General features: G+C 39.4%; 1 protein-coding gene across 1 annotated transcript in view; it reads left to right on the plus strand.

Moving 5' to 3' along the window:
* The first annotated feature begins 316 nt into the window (after positions 1 to 316).
* Positions 317 to 19,458, plus strand: part of CLIC6 (chloride intracellular channel 6) — a 35,181-nt gene continuing 16,039 nt past the window's right edge. Inside the window, exon 1 of the mRNA XM_064704161.1 lies at positions 317 to 2,105. Coding sequence (XP_064560231.1) covers positions 318 to 2,105 — 1,788 coding nt within the window. The 5' untranslated portion in view covers position 317. The remainder of the gene's footprint in view (positions 2,106 to 19,458) is intronic.

Raw genomic sequence — 19,458 nt, forward strand, 5'->3', positions numbered from 1 at the left:
CTGCTCCGACGGGGACGGAGCCCGAGAAAGCAGCAGCGGCGGGGACGGAGCCTGAGGGAGAGGCGGTGGCACCGGCGGGGACGGAGCCCCAGGTGAGAGAGGCGGTGAGGGAGGAAGGCCCGGCGGAGAGAGAGCCCCAGGAGGCGGCCGCGACTGTCCCGGCAGAAGCAGAGCCTGAGGAGGCTGCGGCGACAGCCCTGGCGGGGACAGAGCCCGGGGAGGCGGAGGGGACAGCGCCATCGAGGACAGAGCCTGGGGAAGCAGAGGGGACAGCGCCATCGAGGACAGAGCCTGGGGAAGGAGAGGGGACAGCCCCGATGGGGACAGAGCCTGGGGAAGCAGAGGGGACAGCGCCATCGAGGACAGAGCCCGGAGAGGCGGTGGGACAGGCGGCCACAGAGGGGACAGAGCCCGAGGACGCTGTGGCGACAGCCCCGTCCGGGACAGATCCCGAGGAAGCTCCGAGGGAGGCGGCCCCGACGGGGACAGTCCCTGAAGATGCGGTGCAAGAGGCAGCCCCGACGGGGACAGAGCCCGAGGAGGCCGTGGGGACAGCTCCAGAGGGGACAGTCCCCGAGGATGAGGTGCAGGAGGCAGCCCCGGCTGATGTGACAATTCCCGAGGATGAGGTGCAGGAGGCAGCCCCGGCTGATGTGACAATTCCCGAGGATGAGGTGCAGGAGGCAGCCCCGGCTGGGACAGTCCCCCAGGAGGCGCTGGGGACAGCCGCCGAGGATGCGGTGCAGGAGGCAGCCCCATCTGATGTGGCAGTCCCTGAGGGTGAGGTGCAGGAGGCAGCCCCGGCTGCTGGGACAGTCCCCGAAGAGGCGTTGGGGACAGTCCCGAAGGATGAGCCGCAGGAAGCAGCTCAGGCAGGGACAGTTCCCGAGGAGGGGGCGGCCCCGCTGGGGACAGTCCCCAAGGGTGAGGCGCAGGAGGCAGCCCAGGCAGGGACAGTCCCCGAGGATGCGGTGCAGGAGAGAGCTCCAGCAGGGACAGTGCCTAAGGATGAGGGGCAGGAAGAAGCCCCGGCAGGGACAGTCACCCAGGAGGCGTTGGGGACAATCCCCAAGGATGAGGTGCAGGAGGCAGCCCCGGGTGATGTGACAGTCCCCGAGGATGCGGTGCAGGAGGCAGTCCCGGTTTCTGGGACAGTCACGGAGGAGGTGCTGGGGACAATTCCCAAGGATGCGGTGCAGGACACAGCTCCAGCAGGGACGGTCCCCAAGGATGAAGAGCAGGAGGCAGCTCCGGTTGATGTGACAATTCCCAAGGATGAGGTGCAGGAGACAGCCCCAGATGATGTGACAGTCACTGAGGATGCTGTGCCGGATGATGTGACAGTCCCCAAGGATGCTGTCTTGGGTGATGTGACAGTCCCTGAGGACACGGTCCCAGGTGATGTGACAGTCCCCGAAGATGCTGTCCCAGCTGATGTGACAGTCCCCAAGGATGCTGTCCCAGCAGGGACGGTCCCCGCGGATGCTGTCCCAGATGATGTGACAGTCCCCGAAGATGCTGTCCCAGGTGATGTGACAGTCCCCGAGGATGCTGTCCCAGCTGATGTGACAGTCCCCGAAAATGCTGTCCCTGGTGATGTGACAGTCCCCAAGGATGCTGTCCCAGCAGGGACGGTCCCCGCGGATGCTGTCCCAGCAGGGACGGTCCCCGCGGATGCTGTCCCAGATGATGTGACAGTCCCCGAAGATGCTGTCCCAGCTGATGTGATCCCCGCGGATGCTGTCCCGGGTGATGTGACAGTCCCTAAGGATGCTGTCCCAGATGATGTGATCCCCGCGGATGCTGTCCCAGCAGGGACGGTCCCCGCGGAGGGCAGCGCGGACGCTCCCCAGAGCCGCGGGGCCCTGCCCGGCTGTCCCCGGGCCCCGGGCGGCCCCGGTGCCGAGGCCGAGGCGGAGGCGGAGCGGGCACCGCCAGCCCCGGCGGGGAGCGGAGCCCCGGGCCCCGAGAGCGGCTGGGATCGGAGCCTGAACGGGGAGCGGGAGCGGGAGCAGCTCCGGGAGGACGGCACGGGCTCGCCGGGCGCCCCGGAGGAGGAGGAGGAGGAGGAGGAGCAGGACCACGACATCTCCCTCTTCGTCAAGGTAAGGCTGAGGGGCTGCCGGGGAATCTCCGCAGGGAATCTCCCCTTCCTGATAATGTTCTGAGAAGCACCAGCCTCAGGAAGAACCCTCTGGAAGAACAAACCACCAGGATTCCCTGGAGGCTTTCACCGGGTGCTCCCTGATTTCCATTAACCATGGAACAATAGCATTTATTTCCTTTAGGTAACAATTCCCATTATCCCAGGTGTTCCAAAGGGTCCTGTGGGGAGGAATTTGAGCGTGGCAGGCGCGGGGCCAGCCTGGCTAAGGTGATTTGGTCATTAATGCCCGATATAAACGCGTCTCTGCCTCCTCATTCCTTCAGGAATCGCTGGCGTGAGGAGATCCCCGCGGGTTTGCAGATCTCCAAAGTGCAGGGAGAGGGGCTCTCATCATAGGGGCTGGGAGGGAAGAACCTGGGAAATGTCATTTCCAATGCAATGCTGGGATTTTCCATTTTCTAACACGAATTATGGGCGACATTTAGAGGATTGTCCCGAATTTTGGCAAGGCTGAATTCACAGTCAGAACCCTTGGAATTGCCCAGTTCGTGTCCGTTTGAAGGGAAGATTTGGGTTACAGGGAAATAGGGGAAGAAAAAAAAAAAGGAGGGGACAACTAAAACAGATTTCTGATATTTTATTGAGTAGAGCTTTAGATATTTCTATCCTGTGCCTGGAATCCCACCAAAATCCCTGGGATTTGGCATGGGAAGAGCAGCCATCCACAGAGCCTTTATCAAGGGGGATTTTTGGTGTGTTGGAAGCATCTGGAGCTGATTTCTTCCCTCTTCTCTGACCCCTCTGGACTAAAATGTGGAGCAGGGTGGGACAAACATAAAGCTAAGGAAATAAACCTGGGGAAGCAGAAGGCATTTGGGAACCTTCTCCTCCACAAACCATTCCATCCTGTCCCTCCTGAGCTGGCTGAGGCTGCTTCTGCCAGCCAGAATTCACAGTTAAAATTAAAATTAAAACAATATTAATATTAAAATTAATATTAAAACGTGGTGCCTTCCACTTTATGGGAGGAAAACAGCCAAAACGAGAGAGCAGCCTAGAGAACAAGAGCATTGGTTGTGACTCTGTGGTTCCCAAATATTAGGATTAAACGTGGGCTTTGAAAATATTTGTGAATTAATAAAGGCAGAAGGAGAAGGGAGGAGCATTTTTGTGATGGGCTTCATATTGATAATTTAAGAATGCCTAGAAAACAATCCAGCTGCTTTTCTAATTATTTCTGTACTTCAAAGCTTGAGTATTTTACCTCACCTGGAGCTGGATTTTTGTAGTTGGGCTTGGATTAGTTTTTAGTCAGAGGCTGGCATGAGTTTCTCCAGGAAAAGGAAAAAAATCCAACTGGGAGCTCAGTGTCTCCCCAGGCACCCAAATGGCCATGCCATGGTTTGATAACACAACAGAGATACAGAGAAATGTAAAAATAAACCCCAAAATGGGGGGAAATGCATAATGAAAGAGCACAGGAACAGAGCTGGAATAATCCTGGCAGTTCCCCTGCTGGGGAAGGTTACCCCAGGCCAGGCCCACATTAAGATGCTGTTAAATGTTCTGAGAATCTCAGCCTCAGGAGGAACCCCTGGAAGAACAGAACCCCAGAATTCCCTGGAGGCTTTCACTGGGTGCTCCCTGATTTCCATTAGCTCATGGAACAATAGCGTTTATTTCCTTTAGGCAACAATACCCTTTATTCCAGGTGTTCCAAAGGCAAATGTTCCCCAAGGTCACCCAGATATCCTTTCCTTGGGAATTCAGTGTCCCTGGTACCTTGTGCTCTCTGCTCCTCAAGGGCTTTTCCCCCTTCTGTAGCCAAAGCTCTTTATTGATCAGAAAACTTCGGTAAATGTCAGAATATTTTTTTTTTTAACATTTAAATATACTTGAACTCTCACTCAAATTCACTCCATTGATTTTTAAGCAACAGAACATTTATTCAAGACTTAAGAGCTTATTTCTAAATTGAAATTGCTATCTAATTATTCATGGATGGAAAAACTCAACAGAATCACAGCTGCAGATTTCAGAATTCCAAAGATGCCCGAGGATTTCTCTGTACCATAAACACTTGGCCAAACAGCCCAGCTGGAGCACAAGGCCTTGCTCATCTCCCTCAGTTTCAGGGTTAAATGGATTTTAGTCAAAGCTGGCCATGAGCACAAGGTGATAGATTTTATCCAAGGAAAAGCAGGGGGATTTATCCACTTTGGTGACATTCTTGGTCTCTACATCATTTCTCTCCGTTCAGAGGATGATTTCATTCCCATCAGAGACAGAATTTCCCTGAGATACCCTCGAGTGACTTTGCACAGAGCAGAGTTACAGAAAGGGCTGGAAAATGGGAAAGGAAAAGCTTTGCTGGGAGTACAGAGATGGGAACAACTGCATCCCCTGCAGGGTCTGTGCCCAGCTGGAATGGCAATGGGGGTTTCCTACCAAAAAAAATCTTCTTTTCTCCGATGTGATGAATCTGGGCCTTAAATAGAACTTGCATTATGAAGCAGCAACTGAATTTTGAGTGCTGTGGGTGAGAATTCCATGTGCAGCAGGAGCTCAGCTCCCTGAACAACACCTGGATGTCCTTTCAGTGGAGTCTGGGCTGCACCTGGTGCTTGGTGTAAACACTGGAATTGTCACCACTGAGGAGGTGCTGGTGCTGAAAAATCTCGATTTTTCCTCCTCACTCAGGGTGTAACTGGGTGAGGTGAGTGTGGTACACAGCCAGGAAATGTTGTGCTGTGTCCAAATGCAGGGGGGCAGCTCTTTATGGGCCTTTCTTGGTGCAGACTCACCACAGGAGCTCAGCATTTCAGTGATCTCAGTAAGGGAAACGAAAGATTTCTGTGTGCAGAATTTCCCTCAGATACCCTTGAGTGACTTTACACATCCTGGAACTTGTGCAGAGTCACAGAAAGGGCTGAAAAGTGAGAAAGGAAAAGCTTTGCTGGGAGTACAGGAATGGGAACAGCTGCATCCCTGCCGGCAGGGTCTGTGCCCAGCTGCAATGGCAATGGGGGTTTTGTTCCCTTTTGTTCCACCAGCTCCACACCTGGGCGTTCTGCTCCCTTCTCCTCACTCCCTCTTTTTCTCCTTCCTGAGCTCCACTCCTTGGACCTCAAGGTGCCACTTTAAAAAAAGTTAAATCTTTAAAAACCCTGACATTTTTTTGTAAGTTGCTTCCCTCCACCATTCCTTTGGATATTTTCATTTGCATTTTAAGTGAGACTTCTGCTTTTTTAATTGAGGAGTTATGAAAACATTTATGAAAACATTGAGCTGGGGGCAAGGAGGGCATGGGACACAGCTGGGACTCCATGGGCTGGGAGGGCTTTTCCTATTGTATTTGTGTTTGGGTTTCCTATTGTTTTTCCTATTCCTATTGTATTTGGGTTTCCCCCAGATGAAGGAAGGAGTGATGAATCTGACTCCATGTTCTCAGAAGGCTGATTTATTATTTTAAGATACTATATTATATTAAAGAATTATATTATAATATAATTATAAATATAATATATTATAACATAATACTATAACTTATAATATAATAATATAAAATATATTATAATTATAATATATATTATTATATACTATATATCATAATATAATTATAATATAATTACATACTCTATCATTCTATTCTATTCTATTCTATTCTATTCTATTCTATTCTATTCTATTCTATTCTATTCTATTCTATTCTATTCTATTCTATTCTATTCTATAATACTAAAGAATACAGAAAGGATATTTACACAATGCTAAAAAGATAATAATGAAAACTTGTGACTCTCTGCAGAGTCCTGACACAGCTTGGCCCCAGTTGGCCAATGAGTGAAAACAACTCACAGCAGAATCCAATAAAAAAATCACCGGTGGGTAAACAATCTCCAAACACATTCCACATGAGCACAACACAAGAGAAGCAAATGAGACAAGAATTGTTTTCATTTTTCTCTGAGGTTTCTCAGCTTCCCAGGAGAAAAATCCTGGGTGAAGGGATTTTTCCAGAGAATGTGAATGCCACTTTTCCAGCCTCAGGGATTTGGGGATTCTGTGAGCGTTATCCCAGAGGAAAGATGCCCAGCCCTGAGCCCTGTGGGGCTGCCCAGCAGGAGCAGCAGAGCCCCAGAGCTGCTGCTCCAGGCCTGGCTGTGCTGGTTTGGGCTCTGTGGCTGCACAAAATCTCCAGAGCAGCGTTTGTCCTGAGCCTGAGCAGGAAGTTGGCTCCTTTCCTGTGGGTATTTGCCCTCTCCCAGCTCCCTTTGAATGTTTTTTGTTTCAGCTGGAACATGGCAATTCCAGGTTCCCTAAAGCAGCTTAGAGGAGCTGGCATTACAAATTCCACTCATAACTCCCGGGGTTGTTGCTGGGGGCTCCATGAGCAGCAGCTTCTCTGGGGGTGGGAGCGAGGTGGGCTGCAGGGTCCCTCCCAAACCTTTCTGTGATTCTGTGATTCCAGGAGGGGCTGAGGGAGCTGGGAAGGGGCTCAGCCTGGAGAAAAGGAGGCTCAGATGAGACCTACAATTCCCCGACAGGAGAGGCAGTGAGGTGGGGTTGGGCTCTGCTGCTCTGTCCCAAGAGGAAATAAATTGCCATAAATTGCACAAGGGGAGGCTCATTTTGGAGATTAGAAACTATTTTTCCTTCTGGAAGTGGTCAGGCCTTGGGCTGAGCTGCCCAGGGAGGTTTGGAGTCCCTGAATTGTCCCAGAGCAGTCTGGATGTGGCCTTGGGGACAGGGATTGGGGTGATGCTGGTGGCACTGGGCGATCCTGAAGGGCTCTTCCCACTTGGTAATTCTGGATGGTAATTCTTTCCAGATTGACATAAACCAACAGACAGAAATCAGTGATCAGAAATACAAAGTTGCGTCTTAAGTTATTTTTGTATGATTTAGTCAGAACCACTGACTGGTTTGGGTTGGAAAGGGCCTCAAGGCCCACCCAGTGCCACCCCTGCCATAGCAGGGACACCTCCCACTATTCCAGATCGTTCCAGGCCCTGTCCAACCTGGCCCTGGACACTGCCAGGGATCAGGGAACCACAACCCTTTTGGGAAAACATTTCCTGGAGTCATCCTTTGCCTGGAAGTGTTAAATAATCTCTATGGAAGTGTTAAATAATCTCTATGTTCCCCCAGGACTGTTCAGGCCTCAGGCCCCTGCTCAATCCCCAGGGCCCATCTCTGTGGTTTGGAGGTTGGTTTTAGCCAAAAAAAAAGAATTGAAGGAAAGTCAAGGTCTTCAAAGCCTCCTGGCCCTATTCCTATTTTTACTTCCTCCCTGCAGTAAAGCCCACACCATGTGCTGTGCTTTAAGCACAGGCTTAGGGTCACGTGCAGCGTAAGCCCCTCACTAAGCAGGGAGCCCTCTGCTGATCCAGGCCCAGGACTCAGCCTGGATTTGGGGCTGCCTGGAACCAGCAGAGTCTCCTGACAGATCAGCCAGTGCCAAATTCCACCCCTGGGGCCTCTGCTCCTCAATTCTGGCTTTGCACAACTGCTCTTTATGTGGGCAGCACAGAGCAGGCCAAGGGTGCAAGTTCTGCTTGGTGCCCTCAGGCCCTGCTGGGTTGAAATTCCACTTCAGCCCCCTCGGCTCCTGCAGAATTTCACTTGTCTGAAATTGCACTTCAGCCCCCAAACCCTGTGGGAGAGCCCCAGCCTTGCTCAGGAGCCTCCCTGGGGTGTCCCTCTGCCTGTGGGACCTGGCTCAGAGGTGGGACTGGGTGAGCTGGAAGGGTTCTTCCAAATGTCCCCATTTTGGGATGAGGGGATCATCCCGCAGCTCTGCCAGGGCATTCTCACTCTGCCAAAATATATTCAATTTTTCTGAGGTTTGATTGATTGTCACAGACATATTTTATGAAAAATCGTTTTGCCAGGATCTTTTCTCCTGAGAAGCTGAGAGGCCTCAGAAATGAAAAGTAAACATTGATTATCTGCTGCTGTGGAATGCAGCAGGTGGGTCTGTGATTGGCCTCATGTGGATGTTTTTAATTAATGGCCAATCGCAGTCAGCTGGCTCAGATTCTCTGGTCAGTCACAAGATTTTACTATCATTCTTTTCTATTCCCTTCAAGCCTTCTGATGAAATCCTTTCTTCTATTATTTTAGTATAGTTATAATATATCATTTTCTTTCAATATAATATATATCATAAAATAATAAATCAGCCTTCTGAAACATGGAGTCAAGACTCTCATCTCTTCCCTCATCCTGAGATCCACAAACACCACCACATATTGATGTTTTCTGCAGAGGAATAACAAACCAGTCTAGAGAACTCCTGGTATCCACAAATATAAAATATCAGAGTGTGGGGAGTGATGTTCTGGAAAGAGATTTGACCAATTACTTGGAAAATATATCTGTACTAAAAATCAAATTATTAAAAACATCAGGGGAACTTTGGAAAGGGCATTCTTTAAATAAAAATCTCCTTGCTGAGATGATCCAATGTCCCCCTGTGCTGAGGCCCTGTGTGCATTTCCATTTGCAATCTGATTATTTCCTGATCAAAACTCAGCTCAAGGGACTCTGTTCAGCTGCTCTCAGTGGCAGCACTGTCTCAGCACTGAAAGTTTTAATTCTTTCCTAAAAATACCGATTTTCTCCCAGAAACAGCTTCCCCAGCCTGGCACTGCTGGTGGAGGCACAAGGACAAAAGTGGATTTTCCCTTTTTGCTTCATTTCTCTCCACATTTGAGCACATGTAAGAATATTGCAAATATTCAGAAGTGGAGCTGTCAGAGACCAGAGCCAAACAGCAGAATGGGAGCAGTGAAAGTGGAGCCTTCCCTGAGTTATTCAAATGGGGCAGTTAAAAACGAGTTAAACATTGACTCAGATTGCAGAGAAATTCCCATTTTGTCTTGGTGAATCATTGACATTTCCCTGCTGGCTGCTGTGGAAATGATTTTTAAAATTTTCTGTATTTTGTAAATACAGAAAAATCAGTTTTTTCATAATGGAGTAGATGAAACTCAAACCAGGCTCCAAATAAACCCAAAATTCTTCAACATTTTTATAGGAATTGGAAGTTACACTGGGAATGGAAATTCAATTTTATTCCATTTTTACATGTTCTTGGAGGGCACCTTCCCACTGCAGCTGACAGGATTTATTTCATTCTTTCTATGTGGACCAAAACATCACATTTATTCTATTTCTATTCTTTCTATTTTATTCTTTCTATGTGGACCAAAACATCACAAATTATTTGAGATAAAAAAACCTCCCCCACTCTTCCACTATTTCACTTTTACCTCTTGATTTAAATTAGGAATATCATTGGCAAAGAATTTTCTACCCAAAGCTGCACAAAGGAGCTTCTTTATTTTCAGTATTTCTTAGAATTCTTTAAGTATTCTTACTATTCTTTAGTATTTCTTATTTATTTATTTATTGGTTTCCAGCACAAATCATAGGTATTTTAAACATATAATTTGTATTTATTTTGTTTGTATGTATTGTATAGAATTTATATGTATTAATTTATATCACATAAATTAGTTAATTTGTTATTAATAATAAATTTTAAAATTATTATTGATTTATTAACTTATTTTATAATTTATTAGAACACATATACTATTTATCTGCATTATTATATTACATATAATTTATTACATATATTACAAATAATTTATAATTTCAGTTTTACTGAATTTATTACATATAATTTCTTACAAAGAATTTATACACATATAAAATTGATATGCATATCAACTTAGAAATATAATTTATAGTTTATATATATAATATATAGATATAATTTATCATTTACGTACTATTTATTATTTATTAGTATTTACGTACTATTAATTACATATTTATTATATGCAATTATTATTATATTCAATAAAATTTATCATTTCAGTTTTTACTGAATTTATTACATATAATTCATTACATATAATTTATACACATATAAAATTAAGATGCATACAATTTATAAATACAATTTATAGTTTATATATATATTATATATAATTATATATATATTATATATATATATTATAGTTTATATACCTACTATTTATATGTATTTATTACATTACATAGAACTGAAATTTTCATTTTTTTACTGAATTTATTACATAATATATATAATTTTATTATATAGGCATATAATAACATATTAAATAATATATTATTATTATATATTTAGATACAATATAAATATATAATAATATTATTTATAATATATAATATGTAATATATAATATATAATGTATCATATATCATATATATAATATATCATATATATCATATATATCATATATATAATATATATCATATATCGTATATCATAATATATTATATATTATATATTATATATTATATATTATACATTATATATGATATATTATATATTATACATTATATTGTTTTATATGTATAAATCTATAATATATATAATTATATATATAATTTCTTACAAAGAATTTATGCATATATAAATTAATATGCATATCAATTAATACATATAATTTGTTTTGTAAAATTAATTTTTAGCTATATAGGTAGTTTTTTATATCATTTTAATGCCGTTTTGCATTTCGCTTGGCCCAGCTGTGTTGCAGGCTCAGTGTAGATGCAGTGCAGAGCAGGAAATCCTTTAATCCCTTTTTCCAGCCACTTTTGAGGAACACACCCCCTTTTGTTGCAGTAATTCCCTGCCCGGGTCCCCGGGCTGAGCTGGATCAGGAGCAGCAGGGAGGGCCAGAGCCCAAATTGCTGCCCTGGATAAGGGTAAGAGCCTTTGGGCCGTGCTTGTGACCTGGGAGTGCTTCCAGAACATTCCTGCCAGGAGGGGATCGCCTGGAATGTTCTGTGCTTCCATTGCATGGCCTGGGGCTGGAGAGCAAACACCTGGGCACAGAATTCCCAGCGCAGGAGGGCGGGATTGCTGCTGGCACATCCAAAGCTCTGACCTGGAACTGACTGCTCCTGCCCTGCTCAAAGGGCTCGGGGATTCCTCCACTCCTGCAAATATATCCTGCAAATATATCCTGCAAATGTATCCTGCAAATATGTTCCTGCAAATATATCCCGCAAATATATCCTGCAAATATATTCCTGCAAATATGTTCCGCAAATATATCCCGCAAATATATCCTGCAAATATATTCCTGCAAATATATCCCGCAAATATATCCCGCAAATATATTCCTGCAAATATTCCTGCAAACATATCCTGCAAATATGTTCCTGCAAATATATTCCTGCAAATATATCCTGCAAATATATCCCGCAAATATATCCCGCAAATATATCCCGCAAATATATTCCTGCAAATATATCCCGCAAATATATCCCGCAAATATATCCCGCAAATATATCCCGCAAATATATTCCTGCAAATATATTCCTGCAAATATATTCCGCAAATATATCCCGCAAATATATCCCGCAAAAATATCCCGCAAATATATCCCGCAAATATATCCCTGCAAATATATCCCGTAAATATATCCCGCAAATATATCCCGCAAATATATCCCGCAAATATATCCCTGCAAATATATTCCTGCAAATAGATCCCGCAAATATATCCTGTAAATATATCCCTGCAAATATATCCTGCAAATATATTCCCGCAAATATATTCCCGCAAATATATTCCTGCAAATATATCCCGCAAATATATCCCGCAAATATATCCCGCAAATATATCCTCCAAATATATCCTGCAAATATATCCCGCAAATATATCCCGCAAATATACCCTGCAAATATATCCCGCAAATATATTCCTGCAAATATATTCCTGCAAATATATTCCTGCAAATATATCCCGTAAATATATTCCCGCAAATATATCCCGTAAATATATCCCGCAAATATATCCCTGCAAATATATCCCTGCAAATATATCCCGCAAATATATTCCTGCAAATATATCCCTGCAAATATATCCCTGCAAATATATCCTGCAAATATATTCCTGCAAATGTATCCCGCAAATATATCCTGCAAATATATTCCTGCAAATATATCCTGCAAATATATTCCCGCAAATATATTCCCGCAAATATATTCCCGCAAATATATCCTGTAAATATATCCTGCAAATATATTCCTGCAAATATATTCCGCAAATATATCCCGCAAATATATTCCTGCAAATATATCCCGCAAATATATCCCGCAAATATATCCCGCAAATATATTCCTGCAAATATATCCCGCAAATATATCCCGCAAATATGTTCCTGCAAATATATCCCGCAAATATATTCCGCAAATATATCCCGCAAATATATTCCCGCAAATATATTCCTGCAAATATATCCTGCAAATATATTCCTGCAAATATATCCCTGCAAATATATCCTGCAAATGTATCCTGCAAATGTATCCTGCAAATATGTTCCTGCAAATATATCCCGCAAATATATCCTGCAAATACATCCCGCAAATATATTCCTGCAAATATATTCCGCAAATATATCCCGCAAATATATTCCTGCAAATATATTCCTGCAAATATATCCCGCAAATATATCCCGCAAATATATCCCGCAAATATATCCCGCAAATATATCCCGCAAATATATCCCGCAAATATATCCCTGCAAATATATCCCTGCAAATATATCCCGCAAATATATTCCTGCAAATATATTCCTGCAAATATATCCCGCAAATATATCCCGCAAATATATCCCGCAAATATATCCCGCAAATATATCCCGCAAATATATTCCTGCAAATATATCCCGCAAATATATCCCGCAAATATATCCCGCAAATATATTCCTGCAAATATATCCCGCAAATATATCCCGCAAATATGTTCCTGCAAATATGTTCCTGCAAATATGTTCCTGCAAATATATTCCTGCAAATAGATCCTGCAAATATATCCCGCAAATATATCCCGCAAATATATCCCGCAAATATATCCCTGCAAATATATCCTGCAAATATATTCCTGCAAATATATTCCGCAAATAGATTCCGCAAATATATTCCTGCAAATATATCCCGCAAATATATCCTCCAAATATATCCCGCAAATATATTCCGCAAATATATCCCGCAAATATATTCCCGCAAATATATTCCTGCAAATATATCCTGCAAATATATTCCTGCTTGGAATCATCTTGGAAATGGGAATCAGACTGGGCAAGGATTAAAGGAGTGATCAGAGCAGGCTGTGGGCACTCCCAGGGATGGGGCAGCTTCCCCACCCTCACAGGGAGGAATTCCCTCCTAAAAGAAGACAAAAATTCATCATCATCATCATCATCATCATCATCATCATCTGCTGGAAAAGCCAACAAATGGTGCTGACTCCAATCCCTGACCGAGACACAAACCAAGGACAGCCCAAAATGCAAACCAGAATTGCAAAATGGCAATTCCTCCTGTAGGAGAAGGATGCTCCCAAATTGGGCAAGATGAATTCCAGCTCTGCTGAAGTTTTTCACACTCAAGTTTTTCAGCTCAGGTTTTTCAGACTTTCACTCCACTATTTAATTTCCCATTTATTTTGCCATTTCATTTTCCCGAGCTCTGCTAAATCCTGTAGCTGCTGCAGTGGCTTTTAATGCAGGTCTGGTGCAGGGAGACACGTTTGAGAAAAGAAAGCTGAAATTTGCATTTTGCCTTTGTGATTTCATTGGATTTTAGGGATTTAAAACAAAAACCAAACAACTGTAGAGAGCCATGGCTGTGGCTGGAAATTCCTGTGGCACCATGAGGGGCCTGGCCCAAAGCAACAGCAGTGTTGAAAATCACAGGATTTGTGTATTTTCCTCTTTTTGTAAAGAGTGATTTCACACATAAATTTAATCTTTAATTTATTGATTGTAAATAAGGTGAATATAAGAAACCACAGCCTCCAAAAATGCAATAGAAGACATAGCACATTTTAATTTTCACCTGCCCTCCCTTGGGTTTTGCTCACTTATCCCATAATATATAGTATGTTAAAAATAACTCATAACATAAACAATATCCCATAAATAAACATAACATAAATAACCTAAAGTCATAAATATCCCATAAACAAATAATATGTTAAAATATCCCATAAATATATAATATGTTAAAAATAACCCATAACATAAATAATATGTTAAAGTGTCCAATAAATAAATATGTTAAAAATATCCCATAACATAAATAAAATGTTAAAAATATCCCATCATATAAATAACTTAGTAATAAATATCCATAAATAAAATGCTACAAATATCCCCTAACATAATATCCCATAAATAAATAAAAAATATCATATAAATTATTAAGTATGTAAATAGTGAATAAAAAAACCATCAGTTAAAAATCAATAAAGACATATAATTTTAAATTATCCTCCTTAATATTGCTAAAATTATCCCATAAAAGTAAATATACTCATAACATAAATAATATCCCATAAATAAACATAACATAAATAACCTAAAGTCATAAATATCCCATTAATAAATATGTTAAAATATCCCACAAATATATAATATGTTAAAATAATCCATAACATAAATAATATGTTAAAGTGTCCAATAAATAAATATGTTAAAAATATCCCATAATATAAATAACTTAGTCATAAATATCCATAAATAAAATGCTAAAAATATCCCATAACATAAATAATATCCCATAAATAAATAAAAAATATCCCATAACATAAATAACTTAAAGTCATAAATATCCTAAAAAAGTTATAAATATCCCAATAAATAAATGTTAAAAATATCCCAACCCAACATATTCAATTTTTAAATACTCCTGAACAAATTAAATGAAAGTTTCATAATATTATGAGCAAAATATCCATAATAAAATAATTTGCAGGAATTATCCATAAATCAAATGCAAGAAATAATATCCATAACAAAAAAACCAAATAGCTAAAAATAATTTTCTCTCAGAGATCATAAATAACTTAAATTTTTCATAAATTATTCCTTTTATCAACTTAAGTTAAAAATATCTCTCATAAATTAATTAATATCTGATTAAAATTATCCTTTATCACCAACAGTTCAAGTTTTCATCTTCTGAGCAGGGTAAGTTAAAGTAACAATTTCCGCTGAGGTTTATAGCATAATCTATCCTGAAATAAATTTATGGCAGGAGATAAATTAATTCTTATATCACCTCATGTAACAAAACCGATGGCAGGTTAATAAATGGTAATTTTGCTTCAGGAATTAATCCTGCTGATACACCTTGAAAAGTTAATTCCTCTCTGTACAGGTGTAAAGTTTAAGTTAATTATTTTCTGTGCAGGTGTAAAGTTAATTCTTTCATCACCTTCAGTGTAAATTCCTTTCTGTGCAAGTGAGTTAATATTCTCTCTGTGCCGGTGTAAAGTTAATTCCTTTCTGTGCAGGTGTAAAGTTAATTCCTTTCTTCATCTTCAATGTAAAGTTAATTCCTTTCCGTGCAAGTGTAAATTCCTTTCTGTGCAGGTGTAAAGTTAAAGTTAATTCCTCTTTGTGCAGGTGGAAAGTTTATTCCTTTTATCACCTTTAGAGTAAAGTTAATTCTCTTCTGTGCAGGTGTAAAGTTAAAGTTAATTATTTTTCATAAAGTTATTCTTTTATCACCTTTGAAGTAACTGTTAGGTTATTCTTCTGTGCAGGTGTAAAGTTAAAGTTAATTATTTCCTGTGCAGGTGTAAAGTTAATTCCTTTCTTCATTTCAAGTTAAAGTTAATTTCTTCTGTGCAGGGTAAATTCTTATTCCTTATAATTATCATTTCTTTAGAATAAAGTTAATTTTTTCTGTGCGAGGTGTAAAGTTTAATTTTTTTCATTAGTGTAAAGTTAATTCCTTTCTGTGCAAGTGTAAATTCCTCTCTCTGCAGGTGTAAAGTTATTCTTTATCCTGTTAGAATAAAGTTAATTCGTTTCTGTGCAGGTGTAAAGTTAATTCATTTTTTCTTCAATGTAAAGTTAATTCCTTTCTGTGCAAGTGTAAATTCCTCTCTGTGCAGGTGTAAAGTTAAAGTTAATTCCTCTCTGTGCAGGTGGAAAGTTAATTCCTTTTATCACCTTTAGTGTAAAGTTAATTCTCTTCTGTGCAGGTGTAAAGTTAAAGTTAATTATTTTCTGAAGTTAATTCCTTTTATCACCTTTAGAGTAAAGTTAATTCTTTTCTGTGCAGGTGTAAAGTTAATTCCTTTCTGTGCAAGTGTAAATTATTCCTTTTCACTTCAATTGTGTCAAAGTTAATTCCTTTCTGTGCAAGTGTAAAGTTAAAGTTAATTATTTTCTGTGCAGGTGGAAAGTTAATTCCTTTCTGTGCGGGTGTAAAGTTAAAGTTATCTTTTATCTGTCAGTGTAAAGTTAATTCCTTTCTTCATCTTCAATGTAAAGTTAATTCCTTTCTGTGCAGGTGTAAAGTTAAAGTTAATTATTTTCTATGTAGGTGTAAAGTTAATTCCTTTCTGTGCAGGTGTAAAGTTAATTCCTTTTATCACCTTTAGAATAAAGTTAATTCTCTTCTGTGCAGGTGTAAAGTTAAAGTTAATTCCTCTCTGTGCAGGTGTAAAGTTAATTCCTTTCTGTGCAAGTGTAAATTCCTCTCTGTGCAGGTGTAAAGTTAAAGTTAATTATTTTCTATGTAGGTGTAAAGTTAATTCTTTCATCACCTTCAGTGTAAAGTTAATTCCTTTCTGTGCAAGTGTAAATTCCTTTCTGTGCAGGTGTAAAGTTAATTCCTTTCTTCACTTTCAGTGTAAAGTTAATTCCTTTCTTCACCTCCAAGGTAAAGTTAATTACCTTCTGTGCAAATGTAAAGTTAATTCCTTTCTATGAAGTTGTAAAGTTGAAGTTACTCCTTCCATACCTTCAGTGTAAAGTTAATTCCTGTCTGTGCAGGTGTAAACTTCATTACTTTTATCACCTCCAGTGGAAAGATAATTCATGTCTTTCTTTAATTCCTAATTTGTTCATGAATTCCTTTCTTCACCTCCAGTGTAAAGTTAATTCCTCGCTGTGCAGGTGTAAAGTTAATTCCTTTCTTTACTTCCAGTGTAAAGTTATTTCCTTTCAAGGTTAATTCCTTTCTTCATCTCCAGTGGAAAGTTAATTCCTTTCTTCACTTTCAGTGTAAACTTAATTCCTTTCTTCACCTCCAGTGTAAAGCTAATTCCTCTCTGTGCAGGTGTAAAGTTAATTCTCTTCATCACCTTTGGTGTAAACTTAATTCCTTTCTTCACCTCCAGTGTAAAGTTAATTCCTTTCTATGTAGGTGTAAAGTTAAAGCTAATTCCTTTCTTCACTTGCAGTGTAAAATTAATTCCTTTTATCACCTTTAGTGTAAAATTAATTCCTTTTATCACCTTTAGTGTAAAGTTAATTCCTTTTGCCACCTCCAGTGTAAAATTAATTCCTTTCTGTGCAGGTGTAAACTTAATTCCTTTCTATGTAGGTGTAAAGTTAAAGCTAATTCCTTTCTTCACTTGCAGTGTAAACTTAATTCCTTTTATCACCTTTAGTGTAAATTTAATTTCTTTTATCACCTTTAGTGTAAAATTAATTCCTTTTCTCACCTTTAGTGTAAATTAATTCCTTCCATCACCATCCCCTGCTCTCAGTTCTTTCCATCCCCTTCCCCTGGTGTCTCCTTTGGGCCAAAACCCTTTAATCCCATCAGAGTTTTATAAAAACACTTCCAAAATTCCTGAGGCCTTCCCTCAGCCCTGCCCATGGGCTGTGAATAGAATTTCTGTTGGATTTTAAGCGAGGAGCAGAATTTTCATCCCATTTTTGTTCAGCACTGAGTTCATAGTGCCTGGATGCTGCTCTGAAGGGTTCTGTCCATGCCCCTGAGGAGAAAGGAAACAACTTAAAAATAAATAATAATAACTTAAAAATAATAATATATTTTAAAGAATAATAACTTATAAATAACTTCTAAATAAATAATAATAACTTATAAAGAATTATATCTTTTAAAGAATAATAACTTATAAATAACTTCTAAATAAATAATAATAACTTATAAATAAATAATAATAACTTATAAATAAATAATAACAACTTAATTGGGGCAAACTGGGAGAGTGGAAAGTGCTTATGAACTGAAAATGAATATACTTATATGATAAACTTATAATAAAAATAACTTATAATAGAAAAAAACTATTGGGCAAACTGGGAGAGTGGAAAGTGCTTATGAACTGAAAAAAATGAAAGGAAAATTCTTTTCTTTTCTTTACCTGAAGGAGTGTCCAGCTGCTGTTTTCACACCTCTCTTGTTGAATTTCCATTTGGGGATGTCACACACAGCAAGAATTAATGCTAGAATTGCCAAAAATACAATTTATCTGCAGAAATCACCAGCCACATTTTAATTTAAACATTATTTTAGGGTTTTTTTCCTGCTGTTTGGCTGAGAAAATAAACAGCAGCTGAAATATCTGATTTTAGAGCTGGGTGTTGGTGGGTAGGCAGAGCTCTGGGGCTACTGAAAATCATTGGAATAATGAGTGGCAAAATTGGGACTTTCTCCCTGATAACGAATTTTTAATTGCAGCTGCTGTATCTTAAAAATCTTCAAATTCAGCCTGGAACATTTCAAGCCCGGCAGGTGGCATCAAAAGGGTTCTGTAAAATTCAGTGTTTGGGTGTTTGTTCTCCACCTGAGGCCATGGAATGAAAACAGAGAGAAAAATTCCAGGTGATCCCTTCCTGAAAAAAGCTCTGGATTGGATGGGATCTGACCCAAATAGAACACAAAATGTTAATAAATGCATTAGAGTTTCATTGAGTGAACAGAAATTAATTATAATTTTAATTTTTATGGCATTTTTTAACAGCAGCACTGTTGCCAGACAAGTAATTTTGAATTTTAAAAACTTTTTTATAGCCAGTATATATTTTAAAATATGTAATAGTATATATTTTTATTAAATAATATAAATAGTGTGTATATATGTATAGATATATAAATAAATAAAAAGGATAAATATTAATCAATATAATTTTATAGACTTTATATAATTTATATAAATTTATCTAAAATTTATATAAAATTATATATAAAATTTTATATGAAATTAATATAAAAAAACATAAACATAATATAAATTTTTACATAAGATTCTAAAATTTATATAAGATTTATAAAAATTCTAGATAAGATTTATATAAAAGCTAGGTAAATTTATATAGAATTTTTATGAATCTGATATCTTAAATGATGATTGATTAGTTATTATATTAATTATATAAATTTATAAACTTTATAAAATGTATATAAATCTATCTAAATTTTATATAAAATGCATAAAAATTATATAAAATTATGTTTGATCGATTAATTATTATAGTGACCATATAAATTTATATGCTTTATGAAATTTATAT

The sequence above is a fragment of the Zonotrichia leucophrys genome, chromosome 1 (assembly GCF_028769735.1).
Source record: "Zonotrichia leucophrys gambelii isolate GWCS_2022_RI chromosome 1, RI_Zleu_2.0, whole genome shotgun sequence".
Taxonomy (NCBI): domain Eukaryota; kingdom Metazoa; phylum Chordata; class Aves; order Passeriformes; family Passerellidae; genus Zonotrichia; species Zonotrichia leucophrys.